The 26,411-nt window shown below is 40.9% G+C and overlaps 1 protein-coding gene across 2 annotated transcripts in view; it reads right to left on the reverse strand.

Moving 5' to 3' along the window:
- Positions 1–244: 244 nt before the first annotated feature.
- LOC128649523 (hippocampus abundant transcript 1 protein) overlaps positions 245–26,411 on the reverse strand; it is a 120,553-nt gene continuing 94,386 nt past the window's right edge. For both annotated transcript variants that reach the window (XM_053702852.1, XM_053702851.1), the window contains exons 10-12: positions 3,204–3,301; positions 1,314–1,474; positions 245–1,194 (exon numbers count right to left, since the gene is read on the reverse strand). In XM_053702852.1, the coding sequence (XP_053558827.1) occupies positions 982–1,194; positions 1,314–1,474; positions 3,204–3,301 (472 nt within the window). In that variant the 3' untranslated portion in view covers positions 245–981. The remainder of the gene's footprint in view (positions 1,195–1,313; positions 1,475–3,203; positions 3,302–26,411) is intronic.

Below are 26,411 nucleotides of genomic sequence, written 5' to 3' on the forward strand. Positions count from 1 at the left end.
CTTTTGTACTTGTATGTTTATTTCCCAGCGATAAAGTAAAATATACTGGAAGGCCACTGGAATTGTATTGGCAGGGGAAGGGCACAAAACAAAGGATTATTTAACCTCTAACTTACATTGCCTGAAGATCAAGGGTTATCTGGAATATTGTTTCAACAGCTTCTGTCTAAAATTAAGGATGATAGCTACATCAGCAAAAACTATTTTTTAACAGCACAAATGAAGCTAAATAACATGCAGACAGTCTGGGAAAAAATTATATTTTTATTGGACTTTGTACAGAGAGAAGCTAATTCGTCAGACCAGGGAGGAGCTCTTCATCCGAGTCAGTCATCTCTGGGGCTTGATAGAGTCAAGAGAATAGACAGTAGGGAATTTACAGAGTGCAGGGGTGAATGGAAGGCTGTTGGTTAAACTCATATCATTTTATTTGGAGAAAAAAATATTAAAAAAAAATAATATACATATTGATATCTTCCATGATAAAATAGCCCATATTTGTGGCTACTGGCACAGCTAAGATTATCTCTGGGCCTCCCTGTACCCTGGTTTTGGCAAGTGGTAATTCCATTCCATCACCTCCTATTTTACAGTGGTTTAGTCTGTTTCCCATTCGCTGCCTTCATTATCAGGGGCTTAATGCACACTTTTCTTCAGACTGGTGGCAAAGATAACCAGCTGTCACAATATTTTACTACAGATTTTCGTAATCAATCCCCTCAATTTTGGCAGCCAGTCATTAAGTTTGTCTGTGACTGCTATTCATAGCCCTCTTTCATACACGTCTTCTCCAAACCCAGTCTATAGCAGCTAATGGCACTTTCTCTGGTCTCCTTTGCCATTTGGTCCTTGCAGCTTTTTTTTTCTTTTCTTAACATGGCTGCACATAGTGTCCCCCCCTTGTTTTCTAAAAACACAATCCATGGTTTTGTCAGTCTGACAGTCTCTATTGCCTGTAACGGGCATGACAATGTCCTCAGGTCATACGCTGCTGTCATCCAGCAGTGGTTCTTTGCCCTCAGGTAGGTGCGCAGGGGGAAGAAGTGCATGACTCTGAGCACCATTACTGTGCTTCTTGTGAGCACCAGTGCGAAGTGTCATACTGTTGTGGTCTGGGATGAAAAGAGCTACCAAAAGGGACAGCAGCACTGAGCATGCCCCAAAAAGGAATGGGGGTCCTGGTATTATGCTTCTCTGTGAGAAAAAGAAAAAACAAAAAACAGACTGTTATGTAATCTTAAATAAACCCAAAATAGTAGATAGAGACCTTAATGTGGTACCCCTTTTGCAGGCCCAAGGTTATGCCCAGTTACCTCATCAGATGGATTTGCCATGTTGGGTTTGATAGCCCTGTCTGTAGGTTCTCCCATTTCTGTCAGTTCCACATGGAACAAGTAGAAGACAAAGCCATAGAGGGCAGGGCCCAGTCCATTACAAAGGCCACGGATTCCAGTTACCATTCCCTGAACAACACCTAGCAGTAAAGGTCAAAATTAAATTACAGTTTAAATCTATGTAGTCTATTATTACTACTCTCTACATATTGTTGTGTCATGGCAGTATTTCTTTATTAATTAATGTTACTCTATCCTTTCAGATTCATATTTAACGCAATTTTAACAATTAAAGGCTCCAGCGATGTACCATTCCTTAAAGTGAAGGTCAATTTTAATAAAAATTAAAAGGTACGTTTTTGAAGAAAAGGAGTGAAATGACAATTTTGATAAATTAAAGTGCCCTTGTTTTTAATAGGATTATTAAAAACCGGGCACTAATTCATCAAAATTGACCTTCAATTTAACATACTTTTGGTTCATATCATTGCCAGACACTTATAGCCAAAATATTTGACACTGCATTCTATTTTCCTCCACACATACGGATTGTACAACCTTTAGCACTGTCCATTGTCCTCCTATAATCCTATAAATGTATAAGTCTCCTGCTCTCCCAACTAAGCCCTCTATAATTAAACTTCAGTGCCAAGATGAAGGAAAACAGAGTCACAAAATAAATAAGTTAGCTACACTGAGCATGTCTACGGGGCAACCTCCTTTTACTAATTCTCCTGGAGCTCTATCTTGTTCTTGGTCTCATATGGTTTATACATTTTACCACTTAAAGGGACTCTGAACACTTCATGTACCTCCCGCTAATTATGAGTGCCGCCATTTTGTAACTAGTTTCATTGCAGGTACCTGAAGGAGAGTTGCTGCACACATGCAAACACATCGGCGCTGGAATGTATTTAAAACCAGATTTCAACATGGCGGCATCCATGACTAGAGGGAGGCGGGAAATAACTTTAATAATATAAAATATAAAAAGTATTTAGTGCTTAATGTCCCTGTAAAGGGACATTAAAACAACATGTTTCTCTTTCATGATTCAGACAGAGTGTAAAAGTTTAAAAACAAAATTCCAATTTATTTCCCTTATCAAATTGACTTTGTTCTTTTTTATCCTTTCTTGAAAAGCAGGCAGGTAGGTTTAGGAGCGTGCATGTGCTCTGAGCATTACATGGCAGCAGTTTTGCAAGAATGTGTTCACCCCCATACAATGCTTCAGACATGTGCACGCTTCCTACCTAGGTATCTCTTTACCAAAAAAAAAAGAAAAAAAAAAGAAAAAAAAAAATACCAAGAGAACAAAGCAAAGTTTTTAGTAGAAGTAAAATGAAAACCTTTTTTAAAAAATTGTATGATCCACCTGAGTTATGAAAGAAAAGTTTTGGGCCCCTATACTGCATACTATGGTTTTTTTTCTCTCTCTCTTTTTTAGCTTGCTTCAGTTTATTTTATCCTTGGCCAACTACAAAGCCATATTTCAGTACCATCATATTGTCATAGCATCCAGATCTCTCTCTGCATGCTAAGCGCTATTCACCTTCTTACTTGTACCCGACTGACTATCCAACATCTAGCTGCCTAAAATGCAACATCTCAAGCATCACTCTTTTCTGATCATCGGCAAATTATTTCACCCTTCCATCTCATCAGGCTCTATTACATTTCATACCATACAAAAATGCATTGTCCACGTACGGAATATACTAAATTGTTTTATAGTTTGTTTAGTCATGCACTAAATATTGCCGTTTTTAAAGAAAAACATTAAAAAAGATAATTTAGACAATTTTTACTTATTTTTTAAATTAAATATTATATTCAAACCATAGCCTTTCTAGTACAAAAAAATCTTACCCTGCTGGTCAGGATCTGCATTTCGCGAAACAACGGCACTAATAGCTGGAAAAGTAATGCTGGACATTGCAGCCACGGCCCCTGCAGCCCACATCATCCTGAAAATCAAGGGAACAGTGTGACAAAGGTGTCACTTTTTTCTTCTTCCCCAAAATACTTTATGTAGGAAGGTGTACAGTGCTTAAAAGGGACATGAAACCCAACAAATTTATTTCATGATTCAGACAGAGAATACAATTTGAAACAACTTTCTAATTTACTTCTATTATCTAATCTGTTTTATTCTCTTGGTATCATTTGTTGAAGGAGCAGCCGTGCACTACTGGTATCTAACTGAACACATGGGTGAGCCAATGACAATCAGTTTATATATGCAGCCACTAATCAACAGCTAGAACCTAGGTTCTCTGCTGCACATGAAGTTTCCTAGATAAACATTTCAGCAAAGGATAACAAGAGAAAGAAGCAAATTAAATAGAAGTAAATGGGAAAGTTGTTTGAAATTGTATTCTCTATCTGAATCATGAAATAAAAATGTTGGGTTTCATGTCCCTTTAAGGAGCCAAGTTAAGATGTTGGCATGGTTTAATCAGTAAACGGACACTTTTTTCCCTTACTCCCAATAGCATACCTCCTAACATTTAAAAATCCAAAAGTGGGACACCACCACCACCCCATGACGTGGTGGGCAGAAGCAGGGATAGGGTCTGGGGAGTGGGCTTAACAAGTGGCAGAACATAACACACAACGTTTTTAAAAAAAACTGACTTTTGTTACTAGGGGACACTTTCTGGTTGCCTAGGCAACCAAACCAAGCCTCCTTCTCCAGTCTGCAACCGGTAATGTGTGCAGACTTTGCTTGAAGCAAATGTTTTAATTGACAGCAGAATGAATAAATGAATTAAAGCAGCTACTTTTTTTTTTGTACAGTGTTTTTCTTATGTTTGTACATGATACTCCCGAGGTTTAGCAGGTATTAAAGGGACATGAAACCCAATTTTTTTCTTTCCTCATTTAGAAAGAGCATGTCATTTTAAACAACTTTCTAATTTACTTCTATTATCTCATTTGCTTCATTCTCTTGATATCATTTGCTGAAAAGCATATCTAGATATGCTCAGTAGCTGCTGATTGGTTGCTGCACATAGAGGCCTTGTGTGATTGGCTATTTCTTCAACAAAGGATATCTAAAGAACTGAGCAAATTAGATAATAGAAGTAAATTGGAAAGTTGTTTAAAATTACATGCCCTATCTGAATCATGAAAGTTTAATTTTGACTAGACTGCCCCTTTAAGTGCTATGTGTATAAAAAAAATGCATGGGGCGTCAATTTTCTTGGGACAGTGAAAAATCAGGACAGTTGGGGGGTATGCAATAATTGCTTGCTTTCATGCTATTCACATATTTACAGCTATTTTTTTTCTTTAAAGGACCACTAAACACAGTAGAATTGCATAATAAATTTGTTTGACATTCAGTAAAAAAATGTACTCCATTTGAAATTCAAAGTTGGATACTCCTTCCTATTGTATCATGTGACAGCCATTAGCCAATCACAAAAGTGTATACATATTCTGTGAATCTTGCACATGCTCAGTAAAAGCTGGTGCCTCAGAAAGTGTAAATATAACAAAATTGTGCACATTTAGATAATGGAAGTGAATTGGAAAGTTTTTCAAAATCATGAAAGCTTAATTTTGACTGGACTGTTTACTACTAGCCTAACCTACCAAGGCAGAAATCGCGAAAACTCTGCGAGCAGAGGCAATAGCCAACAGAAACAAAACCTTCCAACATAACAGTTTAATGTCAACATTATGCATGGGCTCAAACGGAGCCTGCTGCAACACACGAAGAACAAGATTGAGACTCCATGGCAGAGTCACCTTTCTAAACACTGGTCTGATCCCTGTCAGAGCCTTAACGAAGGACTGCACATCCGGAAGCTCAGCTAATCTCTTGTGCTGCAACACCGACAGGGTCGATATCTGTTCCCTTCAGGGAACTAGCAGATAGACCCCTCTCCAGTACATCCTGGAGAAAAGATAAAATTCTGGCACCTTTAACCTTATGCCAAGAAAAACGACAAGTCCGCCACACCTTATGGTAGATGCGTCAAGTAATTGGCTTACAAGCTTGAATCAAAGTGTCGATGACACTCTCAGAGAAATCTCTCCTGGCTAAGACTAAGCGTTTAATCTCCACGCAGTCAGCCTCAGAGAATCTAGATTTTGATGAAGGAAGGAGGACATATCCACCAAATCCACAAACCAAGTCCTTCGCGGCCAGGATGGAGAAATTAGAATCACAGATGCTTTCTCCTGTTTGATGCGGGCCACCACACGAGGGAGAAGAGGTAATGGAGGAAAGAGATATATAAGTCTGAACCTCCATGGAACCGCTAGGGCATGACCATGAGGTCTATCTCCGGCATCCCCCATCTGCTGCATATCTCTGCAAAGACCTCGGGGTGGAGAGACCATTCCCCCGGGTGAAAGGATTGCCTGCTGAGGAAGTCCGCTTCCCAGTTGTCCACACCTGGAATCTGGATCTCTGACAGCGTACAGTTGTGGGCCTCCACCCATTCTAAGATTTGAGATGCTTCTCTCATCGCTAAGGATCTTCTCTTTCCTCCCTGATGGTTGATGTAGGCTACCGAAGTTATATTGTCTGATTGGAATCTGATAAACTGGGACAAACCCAGGAGGGGCCAAGCCCTCAGAGCATTGAAGATTACGCACAGTCCCTGTGCCTTCCTGGCACCCCAAACAGCTCCCCAGCCGGATAGACTGGCGTCCGTAGTCACAATCTCCCAGGACGGTCTCAAGATGCACGTGCCTTGGGACAGGTGATCTTGACAGAGCCACCAAGAGAGTGAGTCTCTCGACAGGCTGTCCAGAACTTTCTGTTGTGACAGATCGGAATAGTCACCATTCCATTGTCTCAGCATGCATAGCTGTAATGGTCTGAGATGGAATCTGGCAAAGGGAATGATGTCCATACAAGACACCATGAGTCCAATCACCTCCATACACTGGGCCACCGAAGGTCTCAAGGAGGCCTGGAGGGCAAGACATGCTGTTGTTAGCTTGCAACGTCTCTGATCTGTTAGAAAGCTCTTCATGAACACTGAGTCTATAACTCTGCTCAAGAAATTCACTCTGGTATTTGGAGTAAGCGAACTCTTTTCCAAATTTATCTTTCATCCATGTGACCGAAGAAGACTTAGAAGAAAGGCTGAGTGATCCCTTGCTAGGCGAAAAGATGGTGCCTGTACCAAGATATTGTCCAGGAAAGGAGCTACTGCTATACCTCGGGTTCTGGCAACCGCTAGAAGAGCTCCCAGAACCTTCGTAGATATCCTTGGAGCAGTAGCAAAACCAATCGGAAGTGCTATGAATAGGAAGTGTTGATCCAGAAAGGCGATTCTCAGGAACTGGAAATGTTCCCTGTGGATCGGAACGTGAAGGTATGCATCCTTCAGATCTATGGTAGTCATAAACGGTCCTAACTGAACCAGGGAAAGGATTTATCTTATAGTCTCCATCTTGAAGGAGTGGGCAATTAGAAATTTGTTTAGGCACTTAAAGTCCAGAATTAGATGAAAAGTTCCCTCCTTTTTGGGAACCACAAAGAGGTTTGAATAGAACCCCAGACCTCTTTCTGATGCAGGTACCGGGACTATTACTCCTAAGGAGGATAGATCCCTTACACAATCTAAAAAGGCTGTCCTCTTTTCTGGTCTTGTAGACAGTCTGGAGAGTAGGAATATGCCCCTGGGCGGATGAGATTTGAATCCTATCCGGTATCCCTGAGATACGACCTCCAGAGCCCAAGGATCCTGAACATCCTGAAACCAAGTGTCTGAGAAAAGCGACAATCTGCCCCCTACTCGATCCGATCGGGGCCCCCCCCTTCATGCCGATTTGTTATTGGTGGGCTTCTTTGTCTGCTTGGACTTGTCGGGTCTGGATGAAGATTGAGATTGTTGGGATTTGTCTGAACGAAAGGAGTGAAAATTAGAGGACTGTCGTCCCTTAGGTCTGTTCTTCTTATCCTGAGGTAGTAAGGCACCTTTCCCTCCAGTAACTGTAGAGATGATGGAGTCCAGACCTGGTCCAAATAAAATCTTCCCCTTCAAAAGGAAGAGAAAGGAGTCTGGATTTAGAAGTCATATGCACAGACAAAGACTTCAACCAGAGAGCCCTGTGGGCTAGGACCGCAAAACATGAAGCTTTAGCATTCAGGCAAATAATCTGCATATTCGCATCACAGATGAAAGATTTAGCTACTCTTAAAACTTTAAGTCTCTCCTGAATATCCTTGAGGGGAGATTCCACCTCGGAGTTGCACCAGTAGAAGGCGGCCCCGGCCACCACTGCTCCTGCCAGTTGAAATAAAAAACCTATGAGTTGGAAAAGTCTCCTTAGGAAAGTGTCCAACTTCTTATCCATAGGTTCTCTAAAGAAAGAGCTATCCTCAAGAGGGATAGTAGTATGCTTATCTAGCATCGAAATTGTGCCATCCACCTTAGGGATGGAGCCCCACTGCTCTAATTGAGAGTCAGCGACCGGGAACAATTTTTTTTAAAAGTAGCCGAGGGAGAAATGGATGTTCCAATTTTTTCCCATTCGTTACTAATAATGTTCGCCATACAAACTGGGACCGGAAAAAAAGTTTGTGGGACCTTCCTGTCTTCAAAAACCCTATCTAACTTAGGTTCCTCAGGTAGCTTAGCCTCTGGAACTTCTAGCGTAGACAGGACCTCCTTCAGTAAAAAACCCAGATGTTCAATTTTAAATTTAAAGCAGGGTTCCTCCGCCGGAGGAGATTTAGTAATAGAAGTCTCTGACCCTGAAAGTTCACCCTCTGACGCCAAGCTAGATCCGATTGGAAATTAGATGAATCTAAAACAGGAGAACTGTGTTTAACCTTTCTTATGTTTCCCAGAGATAGGTAGGGCACTCAGGGCTGCGGACACCGCCTATTGTAACTGTGCGGTAAAGTTCGCAGGAAAAAGGCCCCCTCCAGATAGAGAAATAGCTGGGCCACGGAGAACTGCATGTGAAGCGGTTAGGGTAGAAAGGGTATTAATTTCTCGGTTCACAGAATCCGGAGAGGTTGATGGCTCAGAGGGACTAACAGCGCCAGGGTTAATAGCATATTTAGCTCCCTTCTTAGACTTTAAAACGGTACCCAGAAAATTAGAACAAAATTGAGCAAAGCGGACAAACCACGGCCTCCTCACAATATTAGAAGGTATTATTAAGCACTACAGAAGGAGTGGGATCCTTCTAACATATCATCGAGTCCTCCATAGTAGGTATGTAATCCCACAGTAGAAAGAGAAAAACAATACAAAAATAAACGTTTTGAATATAAAAAGGCACCTTTACAAAACCAATGGCTGGGGCACTCACCACCTCCTAGACCCAGACAATTTGTCAAACGCTCCTCAGGAGTGCTGTCTGCAGCAGGATTGTAAGGAAGTGAAAGAAGCCGCACCGGTCACATGGTGCGCAAGGCAGGACCTCCCCTGCTATGAAAAAGTGCGTGAAGCTATTAGGAGCTGTGCAACTCACAAAAGTGAAAGTGAAACCTGCCTGTTCCAGCCAAAAGTACAGAGTCTAAATGAGCCCTGAAAACTTCTTCAAAAAAGTTAAAGCAGTATATAAACTCCCACTGAGGAGATATTAACCCTTGATCCTACTGAGCGGAGACACACTGTGACCCTATACAAGGTGTTCCTGCTATATGAAAATAACACAGACTTACCCTCCAGGATCCGTGCTGTGGAACAGATAAAGCCTCTCAAGTGTGACAGCCTTGTAGCGATGTTTTGACAGGGACATGAGTGTGGAAAAGCATGCAGTGTAACTAGTTGTCAGGGTTTTTTCATGCTTTGTTTGCCATGTGCTGCTGGCAGCCATTTTACTCACCTCTCTTGCTGACTTTGGTGCATACTGTGTGATGCTGCTCCATTTCCTGCACTTCCATTTATGGCCAGACTGGTGTACATCATCTATGTGAGACAGGATGCAGTCTCAGAATTGTGATGTCATCACTTATTATTTAAAGGGCCTTTGTTCAGTATGCTTTGCCCATGCGTTGTCTCAGACCTGTTTGTGAGAGCTCCTGTGTTTTACCTGGCTGTCTGATGTCCCTCCTGGTTCCTGATCCCTGACTTGTTCCTGACTCTGCTGTTCTCCTTGTTCCCGATTCCGGCTCGTCTGACTACTCGCTTTGGCTCCTGACTCGGCTTGTCTGACTACCAGCTCTGGTTTAGATTCCTGGCTTGTTATTTGACTTGTGGACTTTTTTTTATTTTTTGCTATTAATAAAGGTGTGATTATATTTGCACTTCTCGTCTCAGTCTGATTCCTGGCACCCTGACACTAGTCAACACGGATTGCTCAGAAGTTGTTAGATAGACAGTCTGGATGGCTTCACAGAAAAACTTTCACTGCATCTCCAGACTCTAACTTTCATCAATACTCTCACTGAGAGGTTTATATGATAGCTTAAAACTCTAGTCCTCACTTGAAGGGAACATACCCATTAAGGACTATCCGAATCTTCTGACACTTCTCTGCCATCCTCCTCTAGTGACAAAAGGCAAAGAATGACTGGGGGGGGGATAGGGGAAGTAGGAGGGATATTTAAGCCTTTGGCTGGGGTGTCTTTGCTTCCTCCTGGTGGCCAGGTGTTGTATTTCCCAACAGTAAGGAATGAAGTTGTGGACTCTCCCTGCCTTATGGAAAGAAATATATTTTCAACAGTTTTAGTGACCTTATGACAAGAACGCTGCGTAACTAGGCAGGATATGAAGAAAAAAAAGTTTTAAATGAGAAATCACAATGGAACCCCCCCCCCCCATTTCCTAGGCAACTAAATAAATATTAAATTCAAAAAAGGTTAAGAAAGAGAAAAATAATCACTATATATGTGATTATTCAAGAATGACAAGGCAGCACTCAGATCCAAAATTTGAAAAAAAGTTTTATTAAACCCACAAGTGTCAGAGACACACAACTACACCAAATTGGAAACAAAAGAAAAAAATCACATGTACAATTATCAAAACATAGCAAATCAAGGCTTGGAAATCAGTGATATAATTAGGGAGCAAGTACAGGGTTAAAAATGAGCACATAAGTAAGTGTTAACACACGCTCAAACCCTATAGTACATAATCAATGCACAGTTCCTATACACCCTACAATTTAGGGAAATAAAGAATGCATATCGCTCCTTGGAAATGCTGCTGAGCCGCACAGAAACACAGATTGTCAGTCCAGTTGGAGCACTTGGTGTTCAAAAACCCGCTCCGCATACCGTTCTGTAGGACAGATAAGGCAACCATAAATTATGTGCTCTGCATGGATTCTGGAGGAAGCTTAAACATACAAATGCCTCACCCCGTTGTGCTGTTAGAGTTTCTTGGTCACACTTGACTGGGTCGTGTACTACCACCGGGTAACAAATCCTCCGGCAGCTGGAAAAACAGTGACTATCTTCAAGCCACAGACTGTTTTCTTCTGTATTAGTGCTCCATCAAGCACCCAGTCTGGCACCTCCAGGAAACAAATGAACAAGCGTGAGTGGCAAACCGAAGCCTCAGGACACACTGAAGATCACGGCACTTTGGATTTGCTTGTTTGAAATGTGCCGGTCGTAGGAGCGTCAGACATGACTCATTTCGCCGCTCCCCTTCCTGGGCTAACTTAAGGGCTTCGTCAGATGCTGGTTTCTGTTAGAGCCGGCTTTTTATAGCACCTGACGTCGTACTCCTTTTCATTGCTCCTCCTCTAGTAGTTAAAGGGAACACCAGCTAACATTTATAGAAACATGTTAATATTACATTGTATATAGTAACTTTATTACTATCATACAACAATGTGTATATGCATCTTTAGATTAACTGCATATATAACATTTGTATCAAACATGGCAAGTCTTGAAAAATAGCATCACGGCTCGTAACTATTAATACATAAGATAAACAGCTCTGCTGAATCATGCAATTCCAATACCAGTTCAATAAATGCTTCAACGATTCTATAACATCCATAGATGTATAAATTTAAAAGTACTATATATACACACACTGCAAATTAACAATATTACAGAAAACATGAGAACTCAATTTTTTTCGTTAAGGCCACGGGGTGCTAGTGTATTTAATCTATACTCATTTTGTAATAACAACTTATCTACATCGCCACCACGGCGGTGTTGCTTAATATGTTGTATGCCAGTTACTTTCATAATGGTAAAATCTGAACCATGGTTCTCGTTTAGTTTTTCCTATATAATAAAGGATAGGAAAAAAAACGAAACGAGACTTGAAAGATCGAGTCAGGGAACATAGGGACGATATAAAAGGAAAGGTACAAGATAGTCCTGTTGCCAGAAACAAACACACCATGGTTCAGATGTTACCATTATGAAAGTAACTGGCAGTCCAATAGCACATTAGAAATTAATTGCAGGTGGTACAGACTGGGGACTTCCGGCTGGAGGTGGGGCCTACAGGTAAACTGCAGGTAGCTGCAGGTGTTACTAGAGCTCCGCACCTCTACGAGAGGCTTATACATCACCAGCCCTATGCTGCTTCCCTTGGCCGGTCCAGGCTTGGGTTATAGGATACGCTGATCCTGCATAGGAAGTCCGCCTAATCAGCTTTTGTGTGCACGGTAGCTGGTGCATGCTATTGCCACGGGAAGTATCCAGGTGTGGTATCATTAACTCTCTAACACTCACCTAAAGAACAGTGTTATCCCCCTGCTTGCCCTGGATGAGTTCCAGACCGGCCCTGCCTAAAGGACGCAGTTGACTAAGGAGTCATTGGTGCCCCACTGCTCATCTAGCTGAAATTTCCAATACGCCCGATCAAAGGTGCCTGGTTACACCAAGTTTGGAGGAGGAGCGGTTTGCGAGCCTACCTGATTGGGCTAAGGGGTGAACAGCAGAACCTGTGCCTTGGATAAATCAGAGGTATTGGCGGCCCCTACAGAAGTTACTTACCGCTAGGTGCGGATCACTGTTTTGGGAGGCGTCACTCCACGGCCGAGATCCAGTTGTCGGAGGTTCCGTGGCAGACCAATCCGGGGGCGGCTTGCATCAGTTCGTGTGGGCTGGAGGAATTCCTGAAGTGTAAGCGTCTCTCCCGCTGTGGCAGATAGAACACCAAGTTCCCTCACCTGTGGAGCCCGCGGTGGGCGAGAGGGTAAGAGTGCTGAGACCGAAACATGCCGCTGCTGGATGGGTCTAAGGAGGTGTAGTGAGACATAGCCCCAGGTGAGACCTTAAAGAGTCATTAGTAACCAGGAAACCATACAACCTGGCGCACTGGGCCCACGGTGGTCTAACAAGGGATCCCCATAAAGTGGCATATAACGCCCAGGTCTAGCAGGCGGGAACTGTTTGAGGGTGGCCACGGACAGCTGGTGGGTTATGTACATGGAGCACAAGTTTTTGTTCTGAATAAATAAATTGGATATATGAACTACCTGTGATGATAACAGAGCGCCAAGATTGGTGAATAAGACTGATTGTGGTTACGGTCGATTGTGCACTAAATACATGATATATCTGAGTGCAATACCACGGTCCTTTAACAGACTGCTCCACCAGAAATTGATCTGCAGTTAGTTGTATGATTCTAGAGCAGCGAAAATATCTTGAACTGGTTGCTCTAGGGCTAGCACATATCTAAGGATTTGACTTTGGACTATAGCTATCATGGGTTCCTGCAATGGAGAGTTATGAAAACATATATGGTCTATACTGTGGCGCTTAGTTGCAGTAACAAGTAAATAACTGATGTATATCAGTAACTATGGCCCAGATATAACTTATTAGAGTATCTAAGTCCAAGTTCAGAAAAGAATGTGACCAAATAATTTAGTAGGGAACCTGTTTGTCTCTCTTTTTAACTAGTTGCAAGCTATAAAAATTACATGGTACATTGGAAGAAGAAATGTGGGCGTATAGGCAGGCAATTAGCTGACCAGGTTAAAAATGCCTACCGTATCTTTTTAGATAATCCTATAAAACTACACTGGGATAAATATAAGAGAGCAAAATCACTCTGGGATATACATATTAAACAGAACAGTGCCCAAGAAGATCTTAGACTAAAAGCACTATATGGGGGACATACCGGGAGATCGGCCAAATTTTTAGCCAGGATTGCTAAAACTTCTGCAAGACAGGCCATACCGGCAATTAAACAAGGCACAAATAGATATACTAATCAGGCTGATAACATAATTTATGCTTACCTGATAAATTTATTTCTCTTGTAGTGTGTTCAGTCCACGGGTCATCCATTACTTATGGGATATATTCTCCTTCCCAACAGGAAGTTGCAAGAGGATCACCCAAGCAGAGCTGCTATATAGCTCCTCCCCTCACATGTCATATCCAGTCATTCGACCGAAACAAGACGAGAAAGGAGAAACTATAGGGTGCAGTGGTGACTGGAGTTATAATTTAAAATTTAGAACCTGCCTCAAAAAGACAGGGCGGGCCGTGGACTGAACACACTACAAGAGAAATAAATTTATCAGGTAAGCATAAATTATGTTTTCTCTTGTTAAGTGTGTTCAGTCCACGGGTCATCCATTACTTATGGGATACCAATACCAAAGCTAAAGTACACGGATGATGGGAGGGACAAGGCAGGAACATTAAACAGAAGGAACCACTGCCTGTAGAACCTCTCTCCCAAAAACAGCCTCCGAAGAAGCAAAAGTGTCAAATTTGTAAAATTTGGAAAAAGTATGAAGTGAAGACCAAGTTGCAGCCTTGCAAATCTGTTCAACAGAGGCCTCATTCTTAAAGGCCCAGGTGGAAGCCACAGCTCTAGTGGAATGAGCTGTAATTCTTTCAGGAGGCTGCTGTCCAGCAGTCTCATAAGCTAAGCGTATTATGCTACGAAGCCAAAAAGAGAGAGAGGTAGCCGAAGCCTTTTGACCTCTCCTCTGTCCAGAGTAAACGACAAACAGAGAAGAAGTTTGTCGAAAATCTTTAGTTGCCTGTAAGTAGAACTTCAGGGCACGGAAAACGTCTAGATTATGCAAAAGACGTTCCTTCTTTGAAGAAAGATTAGGACATAACGATAGAACAACAATCTCTTGATTGATATTCCTGTTAGAAACAACCTTAGGTAAAACCCAGGTTTAGTACGCAGGACTACCTTGTCTGAATGAAAGATCAGATAAGGAGAATCACAATGTAAGGCAGATAACTCAGAGACTCTTCGAGCCGAGGAAATAGCCATCAAAAACAGAACTTTCCAAGATAAAAGCTTAATATCAATGGAATGAAGGGGTTCAAACGGAACACCCTGAAGAACTTTAAGAACCAAGTTTAAGCTCCACGGAGGAGAAACAGTTTTAAACACAGGCTTAAACCTAGCCAAAGCCTGACAAAAAGCCTGGACGTCTGGATTCTCTGCCAGACGCTTGTGTAAAAGAATAGACAGAGCAGAAATCTGTCCCTTTAGTGAACTAGCGGATAAGCCCTTTTCTAAACCCTCTTGTAGAAAAGACAATATCCTAGGAATCCTAACCTTACTCCATGAGTAACTCTTGGATTCACACCAATATAAATATTTACGCCATATCTTGTGGTAGATTTTTCTGGTAACAGGTTTCCGAGCCTGTATTAATGTATCAATAACCGAATCCGAAAACCCACGCTTTGATAGAATCAAGCGTTCAATTTCCAAGCAGTCAGCCTCAGAGAAATTAGGTTTGGATGGTTGAAAGGACCCTGGATTAGAAGGTCCTGCCTCAGGGGTAGAGACCACGGTGGACAGGACGACATGTCCACTAGGTCTGCATACCAGGTCCTGCGTGGCCACGCAGGCGCTATCAGAATCACCGATGCTCTCTCCTGTTTGATCCTGGCAATCAGTCGAGGTAGCAACGGAAAAGGTGGAAACACATAAGCTATGTTGAAAACCCAAGGGGCTGCTAGTGCATCTACCAGCACCGCACCCGGGTCCCTGGACCTGGATCCGTAACAAGGAAGCTTGGCGTTCTGGCGAGATGCCATGAGATCCAGATCCGGTTTGCCCCAACGACGAATCAGTTGAGCAAATACCTCCGGGTGAAGTTCCCACTCCCCCGGATGAAAGGTCTGTCGACTTAGAAAATCCGCCTCCCAGTTCTCCACGCCTGGGATGTAGATCGCTGACAGGTGGCAAGAGTGAGACTCTGCCCAGCAAATTATCATCGAGACTTCCAACATCGCTAGGGAACTCCTGGTTCCCCCTTGATGATTGATGTAAGCCACAGTCGTGATGTTGTCCGACTGAAATCTGATGAACCTCAGTGTTGCTAAGTGTTGCCAAGTTAGGAGAGCATTGAATATTGCTCTTAATTCTAGAATGTTTATCGGGAGGAGTCTCTCCTCCTGAGTCCACGATCCCTGAGCCTTCAGGGAGTTCCAGACTGCTCCCCAGCCTAGTAGGCTGGCATCTGTTGTTACAATCGTCCAATCTGGTCTGCGAAAAGTCATTCCTTTGGACAGATGAACCCGTGACAACCACCAGAGAAGAGAATCTCTGGTTTCCTGGTCCAGATTTAGCAAAGGGGACAGATCTGAGTAATCCCCGTTCCATTGACTTAGCATGCATAGTTGCAGCGGTCTGAGATGTAGGCGCGCAAATGGCACTATGTCCATTGCCGCGACCATTAAGCCGATTACTTCCATGCACTGAGCTACTGATGGGCTTGGAATGGAGTGAAGGACACGGCAAGCATTGAGAATCTTTGATAACCTGGACTCCGTCAGGTAAATCTTCATCTCTACAGAATCTATAAGAGTCCCTAGAAAAGGGACCCTTGTGAGTGGTAACAGAGAACTCTTCTCCACGTTCACTTTCCACCCATGCGACCTCAGAAATGCTAGAACTATCTCTGTATGAGACTTTGCATTTTGAAAACTTGACGCTTGTATCAGAATGTCGTCTAGGTACGGAGCCACCGCTATGCCTCGTGGTCTTAGTACCGCCAGAAGTGAGCCCAGAACCTTTGTAAAAATTCTCGGGGCCGTAGCTAACCCGAAGGGAAGAGCTACAAACTGGTAATGCCTGTCTAGAAAGGCAAACCTTAGGTACCGATAATGATCCTTGTGAATCGGTATGTGAAGGTAGGCATCCTTTAAGTCCACTGTGGTCATATATTGACCCTCTTGGATCATGGGTAGGATGGTCCGAATGGTTTCCATCTTGAACGACGGAACCCTTAGGAATTTGTTTAAGATTTTAAAGTCTAAGATTGGTCTGAAAGTTCCCTCTTTCTTGGGAACCACAAACAGATTTGAATAAAACCCTTGCCCCTGTTCCGTTCGCGGAACTGGGTGGATCACTCCCATCACTAAGAGGTCTTGTACACATTGTAGAAATGCCTCTTTCTTTACTAGGTTTGTTGATAACCTTGACAGATGAAACCTCCCTTGTGGAGGAGAAGTTTTGAAATCCAGAAGGTATCCCTGAGATATAATCTCCAACGTCCAGGGATCCTGTACATCTCTTGCCCAAGCCTGGGCGAAGAGAGAAAGTCTGCCCCCCACTAGATCAGTCTCCGGAAAGGGGGCCCTGTCTTCATGCTGTCTTAGGGGCGGAAGCAGGGTTTCTGGCCTGCTTGCCCTTGTTCCACGACTGGTTGCCTTTCCAACCCTGTCTGTAACGAGCAGTAGTTCCTTCCTGTTTTGGAGCGGAGGAAGTTGATGCTGCTCCTGCCTTGAAATTATGAAAGGCACGAAAATTAGACTGTTTGGCCTTTGATTTGGCCCTGTCCTGAGGAAGGGTGTGGCCCTTACCTCCAGTAATGTCAGCAATAATTTCTTTCAAGCCGGGCCCGAATAAGGTCTGCCCTTTGAAAGGAATGTTTAGTAGTTTAGACTTAGAAGTTACATCTGCTGACCATGATTTAAGCCATAGCGCTCTGCGCGCCTGTATGGCGAATCCGGAATTCTTAGCCGTAAGTTTGGTTAAATGCACTACGGCATCCGAAACAAACGCATTAGCCAGCTTAAGGGTTCTAATCTTGCTCAAAGATTCATCCAATGGTGCTGTGCGAATCGCTTCTTCCAGAGACTCAAACCAGAATGCCGCTGCAGCAGTGACAGGCGCAATGCATGCAAGAGGCTGTAATATAAAACCTTGTTGAACAAACATTTTCTTAAGGTAACCCTCTAATTTTTTATCCATTGGATCTGAGAAAGCACAGCTATCCTCCACCGGGATAGTGGTACGCTTGGCTAAAGTAGAAACTGCTCCCTCCACCTTAGGGACCGTCTGCCATAAGTCTCGTGTGGTGGCGTCTATAGGGAACATTTTTCTAAATATCGGAGGAGGGGAAAAAGGCACACCGGGTCTATCCCACTCCTTGCTAATAATCTCTGTAAGCCTCTTTGGTATAGGAAAAACGTCAGTACACACCGGTACCGCATAGTATTTATCCAGCCTACATAATTTCTCTGGGATTGCCACCGTGTCACAATCATTCAGAGCCGCTAACACCTCCCCTAACAACACGCGGAGGTTCTCAAGCTTAAATTTAAAATTTGAAATTTCTGAATCCGGTCTCCCCGAATCAGAACCGTCACCCACAGAATGAAGCTCTCCGTCCTCATGTTCTGCAAATTGTGACGCTGTATCAGACATGGCTCTCGTGTCATCGGCGCGCTCTGTCCTTAACCCAGAGCTGTCGCGCTTGCCTCTTAACTCGGGCATATTGTATAATACTTCTTTCATAACATTAGCCATATCATGTAAAGTGATTTGTAAGGGCCTTGATGTACTTGGCGCCTCAATCTTACGCACCTCCCGAGCGGGAGACGAAGGTACAGACACATGAGGAGAGTTAGAAGGCATAACTTCCCCCTCGTTGTCTGGTGATAATTTCTTTATCGGTACAGATTGACTTTTATTCAAAGTAATATCAATACAATTGGTACACATATTTCTATTGGACTCCACATCGGCTTTTAAACATAATGAACAAGTAGATTCCTCTGTATCAGACATGTTTAAACAGACTAGCAATGAAGCTAGCAAGCTTGGAAATTACTTCAATAAGTTTACAAGCAATATAAAAAACGCTGCAGCGCTTTTTTTTTTTTTTTTTTTAAAAACACAATTGAATAACAAAGAACTAGTTCAGTTATAGTCAACAATTCTTTAAATGTATTAATTAGCAGAGGATTGCACCCATTAGCAAAAGGATGATTAACCCCTCAGTACCCAAAAAACGGATATCAAATTAATATTTAACGCTTTTATCACAGTCAAACACACTGTCACAGGTCTGCTGTGACTGATTACCTCCCTCAAAAACGAATTTTGAAGATCCCTGAGCTCTCTGGAGACGTCCTGGATCAAAGAGGAAGAAGCAGGATGACTGTGCTAGAATTTTAACTGCGCAACAAGGCGCTAAAAAAGGTCCCTCCCACTCCTATTACAACAGTGGGAGACCTGATATAACGGTTTCTATGCAGAAATATACGTTAGCCGTGTGGAAAAAAATCATGCCCAAAAAGATTTATCACCAAAGTACCTCACAAAACGATTAACATGCCAGTAAACGTTTTAAAAAACAACATTTCAGATGCTGTGTAAAGTTATTACTAAGCCTGCTACCAGTCGCTTCTACTGCAGTTAAGGCTCACACATTATATCAGTATTAACAGTATTTTTTCAGTCAAATTCTAGTCCCTAGAAAATAACTCTACTGTGAATACATTTATCAGCCTGATACCAGTCACTACTACTGCATTTAAGGCTGTACTTACATCATACGGGTAACAGCAGTGTTTTCTTAGTCAATTCCATTCCCAGAAAATATTGCACTGCACATACCTCATTTGCGGGAGACCCCGCATGCTATTCCCATTTTCTGAAGTTACCCCACTCCTCAGAATGTCGAGAACAGCCAGTGGATCTTAGTTACGCCTGCTAAGATCATAGAAAACGCAGGCAGTTTCTTCTTCCAAATACTGCCTGAGATAGAAAAACAGCACACTCCGGTGCCATTTAAAATAACAAACTTTTGATTGAAGAATAATTAAGTAAAAACTCCAGCTCCTCTCGCGACCTCCTTCTTTGTTGAGGGTTGCAAGAGAATGACTGGATATGACATGTGAGGGGAGGAGCTATATAGCAGCTCTGCTTGGGTGATCCTCTTGCAACTTCCTGTTGGGAAGGAGAATATATCCCATAAGTAATGGATGACCCGTGGACTGAACACACTTAACAAGAGAAATAGAGAGAGTATTATTTCAGTTTTTTCAGGAAATATATAAAGCAGATCCTTTTAATATCGCTGAAAAGATAATTCTGGAATAAGATTAAGATACCAAAACTCTCAGCAGAAGCTCTGAATAGCATCAATGCTGCTATTACCAACGAGGAAATTCTGTATGCTATTAAGAATTCTAAGCCAAATAAAGCGCCGGGGCCAGATGCTTTGCCTATAAAATTCTATAGAATCCTACAAACCAATATTGAATAAACTATTTAATTTATACTTTTTGGAAAATTCTGCTTGCTCACCATATTTCGCAGCAGCTAACATATCCTTAATCTTGAAGAAAGATAAAGTTCCGGAACTACCAATCTCGTATAGGCCAATTTCAGTGTTGAATACTGCTTATAAGATGTTGGCCACAATCTTAGCCAATCGGTTGAAACCACATATCTGAGAATTAATCCACGAAAATCAGTCAGGATTTATGCCAGGACGGAACCCGGTAAGAAACATGAGGAAAGTCCTGGTTCTTATAGAATCTATTTGTAATAAATATAAGGCCGCGCGACCTCACGGGTTGCATGATAAAGCTATATTAACGGTCGATGCCGAGAAGGCTTTTGACCATATTGGCTGGGACCACTTGTTTTATTCATTAGGGCAATTTGGGTTTTCCGGTCATTTCAGTAATTATATTAGACTTATTTATAGTTCCCCTACTTAGTTCCCCTGTACCTACTACAATTATTATTAATAATACGATCTCGCAACGTTTGATATTACAGAGAGGGACTAGACAGGGATGCCTACTCTCACCGCTGGTCTTTAACATCTGTTTAGAGCCTTTAGCGATTTTGTTGCGTCAAGAATTAGAAGGCATTTATTGGGCAGGTGATAAATTGGTCTTGATGCTATATGCGGACGACCTACTGCTATTTATGTCTAACGTGAAGGAGTTACTCCCAATATTTCAGAACATAATTATACAATTTGGAGCAATTTCGGGGTATAAGGAGAATATTCTGAAATCAGAATTGTTATGGCTGTATAGAAATCCGGCAATTAAAGTTACCCATCCCTTTGAGGAAGTAAGCGAAATTACATATCTTGGCCTTAGACTCACCAAAAACCCAGAGGAATGGTACAAGCTAAATTACATACAATGTTTGCGACATTGTATGAGGAAATTGGAGGAGTGGACGTCCTTACCCATTTCATTAACAGCCCGAGTGAATATGATCAAAGCAATTATTTTCCCTAAATTACTATATATTTTTTAAAATATGCCAATTATTATACATGTGAAAGATGTCACTAAATATAATAAGGCATGCGCTAGATTCCTATGGAATAACGCAAAGCCTCGTATTGCTTCTTATCGACTTATGAATTCCAAATTAACTGCGGGTTTAGCGTTACCCAATATCCAAACATATAATCTGGTTATTGCCGCCAGATTTGCAATAGATTGGATAACTGAAAAAGACAAAATTTCCTCATTTAGTTGGGAAACACAACTAGTGGCACCCTTTCAATTAAAGGCGCTTTTACACTGTCCATTGACTGCACTCCCCTCAAATGTATTTCATTTATGCTTTTTTAAGAAAATAATAATTGCCTGGCAAAAACTGTGTACTGACTTGGAGTACTCTCCGTTTGTATCCCAGTATTTACCCATATGTGGTAATCCCAATTTTGGTCCTGGGCTGTCAAATAAGATTTTTAAGGCTTGGGAAAGAAAAGGGCTTAAACATATGAGTCAAATTAGGGGATCGGATGGCCACCCAATAGTGTTTACTGAACTATGTGATAAGTTTGAGCTTTCGTCACATGAATTCTATGCGTACCTTCAAGTTTGTCACTTTCTTCAGGAATTATCCCAAAAGTATGGCGTAAATTGGTCGCTGGGCGAATTGATAGGATAGTTAGCTACTTAAATGGACTTCATTCTATCTCCCCAATATACTTATTATTAAACCAGAAAACATCTAGGTTGCAGGTCAATGATATGATGGCAAAAATGGTTTCCAGATATAAATGAACAGACTATTATTAAGGGTTTTAAAGTAATACAACAAGCATGGGTTCCAACAACTTGGAGAGAATCTCATATCAAAGTCTGTCTCCAAAGATACCTCACCCCAGGAAGTTTGTCTAAATGGTACAAAACCAAGGTAATTTGCTCCAGATGTGGGGCTTCTGAAGCAAATATCTTCCATTGTTTTTGGCAGTGCCCTAAAATTCTGCAGTTTTGGAAAAAAATTAATTACTGGATGAATGCAATTCTACATCTGGACCATCAGTGGGATCCTATGGAGATATTCTTTTTGGTTAAATTCCTAGGAGTGATTAAAAACTTTAAACTTATAAATACTATCATATTATGCAGGCGTAAACTTATATTAAAACATTGGAAGGATCGCTCAGCACCTCAGTTTGCCCACTTTAAAAATGCATTAATCACACAGTATCTGTCATATCTGAATGAAGAACATTTACCCTTGTTTTTTAGGAAGTGGGAGAGTTTCATCAGGTCAGTACCAATAGCCTGTCAGAAGAAATCGATTAAGCCAATTAGTAATTCATTATATGTTCAAATGAATATATATGCCGGTTACTTTCCTGAATATTGGGTAGACAGGAGCGAGTGAAGGTATAGCAGGGGGTTGGGGCTGCGGTGCGGGGGTTCAGGGAGGGGGAGAGAGGCGTGGAGGGGAGTGGGGCCAATTCCCCCCCCCCTTTTTTTGGGGGGGTTATTTTGTGTTATTTTTTCTTTTTCGTTTTTTTCTTTGTTAAGATGTGCATGTTTATGTAGATTAGGTGAGGTTGTTTTTTATGATACTCCATTGTGTGGCATCACTGTTATGAATAATTGGAAATATGGATAATTATGTACAATTGGATATGGATAAAAGAAAAACGGTGGTTTTAAGATGCAGATCAAATACTAATATTGTTAGTCTAGTTAATATGGTTTTAAATAAGATATATTATTATCTCAAATATTCAGACACCTGTCAGCAAGATGTATTGTTGGTAATATTGTTCAAATGCTAATCTGTATTTAAGAGATGTTTTCTATTAATTGTTATAAAGATTAAAAAAAAATAAAAAAAAATGAAAGTAACTGGCATACAACATATTAAGCAACACCGCAGTGGTGGCGATGTAGATAAGTTGTTATTACAAAATGAGTATAGATTAAAAACACTAGCATCCCATGGCCTTAACGAAAAAAATGAGTTCTCATGTATTCTGTAATTATTGTTAATTTGCAGTGTATATATAGTACTTTTGAATTTATACATCTAGGGATGTTATAGAATCGATTATAGAATCGGTGAAGCATTCAGCAGAGCTGTTTATCTTATGTATTAATAGTTACAAGCCGTGATGCTATTTTTCAAGACTTGCCATGTTTGATACAAATGTTATATATGCAGTTAATCTAAAGATGCATATACACATTGTTGTATGATAGTAATAATGTTACTATATACAATGTAATATTAATATGTTTCTATAAATGTTAGCTGGTGTTCCCTTTAACTACTAGAGGAGGAGCAATGAAACGGAGGAGTACTTCAGGTGCTATAAAAAGCCGGCTCTAACAGAAACCAGCATCTGATGAAGCCCTAAAGTTAGCCCAGGAAGGGGAGAGGCAAAACGCGTCATGTCTGACGCTCCTACGACCGGCACATTTCAAACAAGCAAATCCAAAGTGCCGTGATCTTTAGTGTGTCTGGAGGCTTCTGTTTGCCACTCACGCTTGTTCATTTGTTTCCTGGAAGTGCCAAACTGGGTGCTTGATGGGGCACTAATACGGAAGAAAACTATCTGTGGCTTTGAAGATAGTCACTGTTGCTCCAGCTGCCGGAGGATTTGTTACCCGGTGGTAGTAGATGACCCAGTCAAACGTGACCAAGGAACTCTAACAGCACAATGTGCTGAGGCATTTGTATATTTAAGCTTCCTCCGGAATCCATGCAGAGCACATAATTTATGGTTGCCTTATCTGTCCTACAGAACGGCATGTGAAGCGTGTTTTTGAACACTAAGTGCTCCAACTGGACTGACAATCTGTGTTTCCGTGCGGCTCAGCAGCATTTCCAAGGAGCCATATGCATTGCTTATTTCCCTAAATTGTAGGGTGTATAGGAACTGTGCATTAAATATGTACTATAGGGTTTGATCGTGTGTTAACACTTATGTGATCATTTTTAACCCTGTACTTGGTCCCTGATTATACTGATTTCCAGGCCTGGATTTGCTGTTTTGATATATGCGATTTTTTCTTTTGTTTCCAATGTGGTGTAGTTGTGTGTCTGACACTTGTGAAGGGGTTTAAATAAAACTTTTTTTCAAATTTTGGATCTGAGTGCTGCCTTGTCATTCTTGAATAAACACATATATAGTGCTTATTTTTTTTCTTTCTTAACCTTTTTCATTAACCGATTATGACTACAAGCGCCCGTTTCCTATTAGTAGAGTGCACACATATTTGTTTCAAATGTAGACTTCCAGCAAGATAAATGCCACAAAAACAAAAACCCTTAAAGATTTGCATGTGATCTACACATTTAGTAGAAGGAACATGAGACATTCTGTGTTTGAAATAGTGAGCAGAAGAAATGGGAGCCCCATAAAAAGCAATGGAATGCCACACTAAGACCACCCAGTTTAGGATGAAAAACTAGTTAACATATACAACTAAAATAATGCTTCTACAGAAAAGCAGCACTAAAAGCACAGTTAACGTCAGAGTTTTGCAGTGTGATCTATATATGGACAGGAGACTTACACAAGCTTTATGATTTATACATAAGCTGTATTTTTCCAAACCTTCATCCCTACTTAGGGTCTTTCTCAAAATAAACACACACGGATCCAGCTTCCCTTAAATAAAAAGTAGACCAGGTTTTCTTAGGTGTATAGTTATAATGGAAGTCGGAATAGTATGGGTTTAAATGGATAGGAAAGTCAAAATTAAAAACGTGCATGATTCAAATAGAGCATGTAATTTTAAGACCATTTTAAATTCACTTCTATTTTCAAATGTACTTTGTTCTCTTGGTATCCCTTGTTATAAAATAATATATCATACACTAGTGGGAGCTAGCTGGTGACTACACACATTTGCTTCTTGTGATTGGCTGACTAGTTGTGTTCAGCTAGCTCTCAGTAGTTCATTTCTGGTTCTTTAGCAAAAAGGACATCAAGGGAATGAAGCAGATTTGATAAAAGAAGTAAATTGCAAAAATATTATAAATTATGTTCTATCTTAACCCTTAAAGAAAAAAATTGGGTTTCATGTCCCTTTAACATGGTTTAAACTTGCTCTTGTTTTCAGCAGATTACAACTTCTAAACTTCTGTCAGATTTTTTCTTTTGATCATAATCCTAAAATTCTTAATACCCTTTAAGACTGAAATTTTTACCTTCTAATTTTGTAATCCAAAAACAAAACGCAAAGGATTAAGGACAAACAAAATGGTGATTTCAGGGTTTGTGGAGTACATGACAGGTTAAAGGGCCTGTATGTGGATTGATCACTTTTAATATTGTTTTTGATGCTAACATTTAGGGATTATCGGTATAGTTGGCATGTGTGTTTGTTGGGTTATTGATTTCATTAATTAGTGTAAAACTACTTACTGCTAATTTATTTAACTTTGATTGAGAGGGATTTTTTTTTTTTATCCGTTTGCTTTCTAATGAGATCCAATATCACATTATGTCAGGGTTCTTCAAACTTTATTTCTCAAGATCCAGTGCCATGATACCACATACATTCACGACCCTATTTTTATGCTTGGTCTGAAAATTTCTGAAGTAATATACAACAAGATAGCTGCAGTTTTTGGCAAAGTGACTAAAATGTGTTGTGATTGTATTCGGAAGTGTTGTAAAAGGTAATAACACACACACACTCTCTCATACAGCACACATAAACACCACACAATCTCATACTACACTCACTCTCATTCAACACACACACTCATAACACACACACCACAGACTCTCATACAACACACACACACGCCACAGACTCTCATACAACACACACACACACAAGTCGTCTCCACTTGTGGTTTGAAGAACCATGCATTAGGTGATTCAAATAATCAGTGTTCCATTCATAAACATTTTTGGGGTACTTGGTAATAATTTCAGTGTTGTCTGTGGCTTAGTTGCTGGATTGAATACTTGAGAAATTGCCCTATAAATGTGTTGTTACGTATTGAGAATATGGATTGTGATCAAGCAAGCAGGACTGGGACATGTTAAAATTAAACTTTCATGATTCAGATAGAGAATGTATTTTTTTTTAATTATTTTTCTTTATTCAGGTTTTCAACAATACCAAAATAAAAAAAAAAGATGCAACAATAAACCATAATCTGGTACACACAAAAAGATCAATGCATATTACAATAAATCATAATTACCTTATCTGCTGTATATGCTGAGATGGGTCTGTTTTAATACAACTAAGTTTATTCAAAAAATAATTTCTTGTTGGGTATTCTGTTCTTTATAACACTTTTAAAAGTCTCACCGACACCTTTGATTTTTCAACAAATCTATATAAACCACGACTTTCCATGATTCAGTAACATTTTGAAGAGGCAATCAGAAAACAACAAAAAATATAAGAATATAACCATCTTTACCATGTTTATGTCTACTCTATCAAGTAAGTGCATCAGTACCAGTCAAGCAAGAATCTAACCGTCCTGCACCTTCCAATGAGAACTAATAAGTTTCTACTTTTTTTTTCTCTGAATTTTATAAGACAAAGGGACCAGAAAACAAAAACACACACAACAAACAGAAAAAAAAAAAAAAAAAAAAAACCCCACGCAATGCTTGACTTCTTCCCCCCCGCTCCGCGCCATCCCCACACTACCAAATACCCAAGAGAACTATTTCCGAGTTTTG

Source organism: Bombina bombina, chromosome 2 (genome assembly GCF_027579735.1).
Source record: "Bombina bombina isolate aBomBom1 chromosome 2, aBomBom1.pri, whole genome shotgun sequence".
NCBI lineage: Eukaryota > Metazoa > Chordata > Amphibia > Anura > Bombinatoridae > Bombina > Bombina bombina.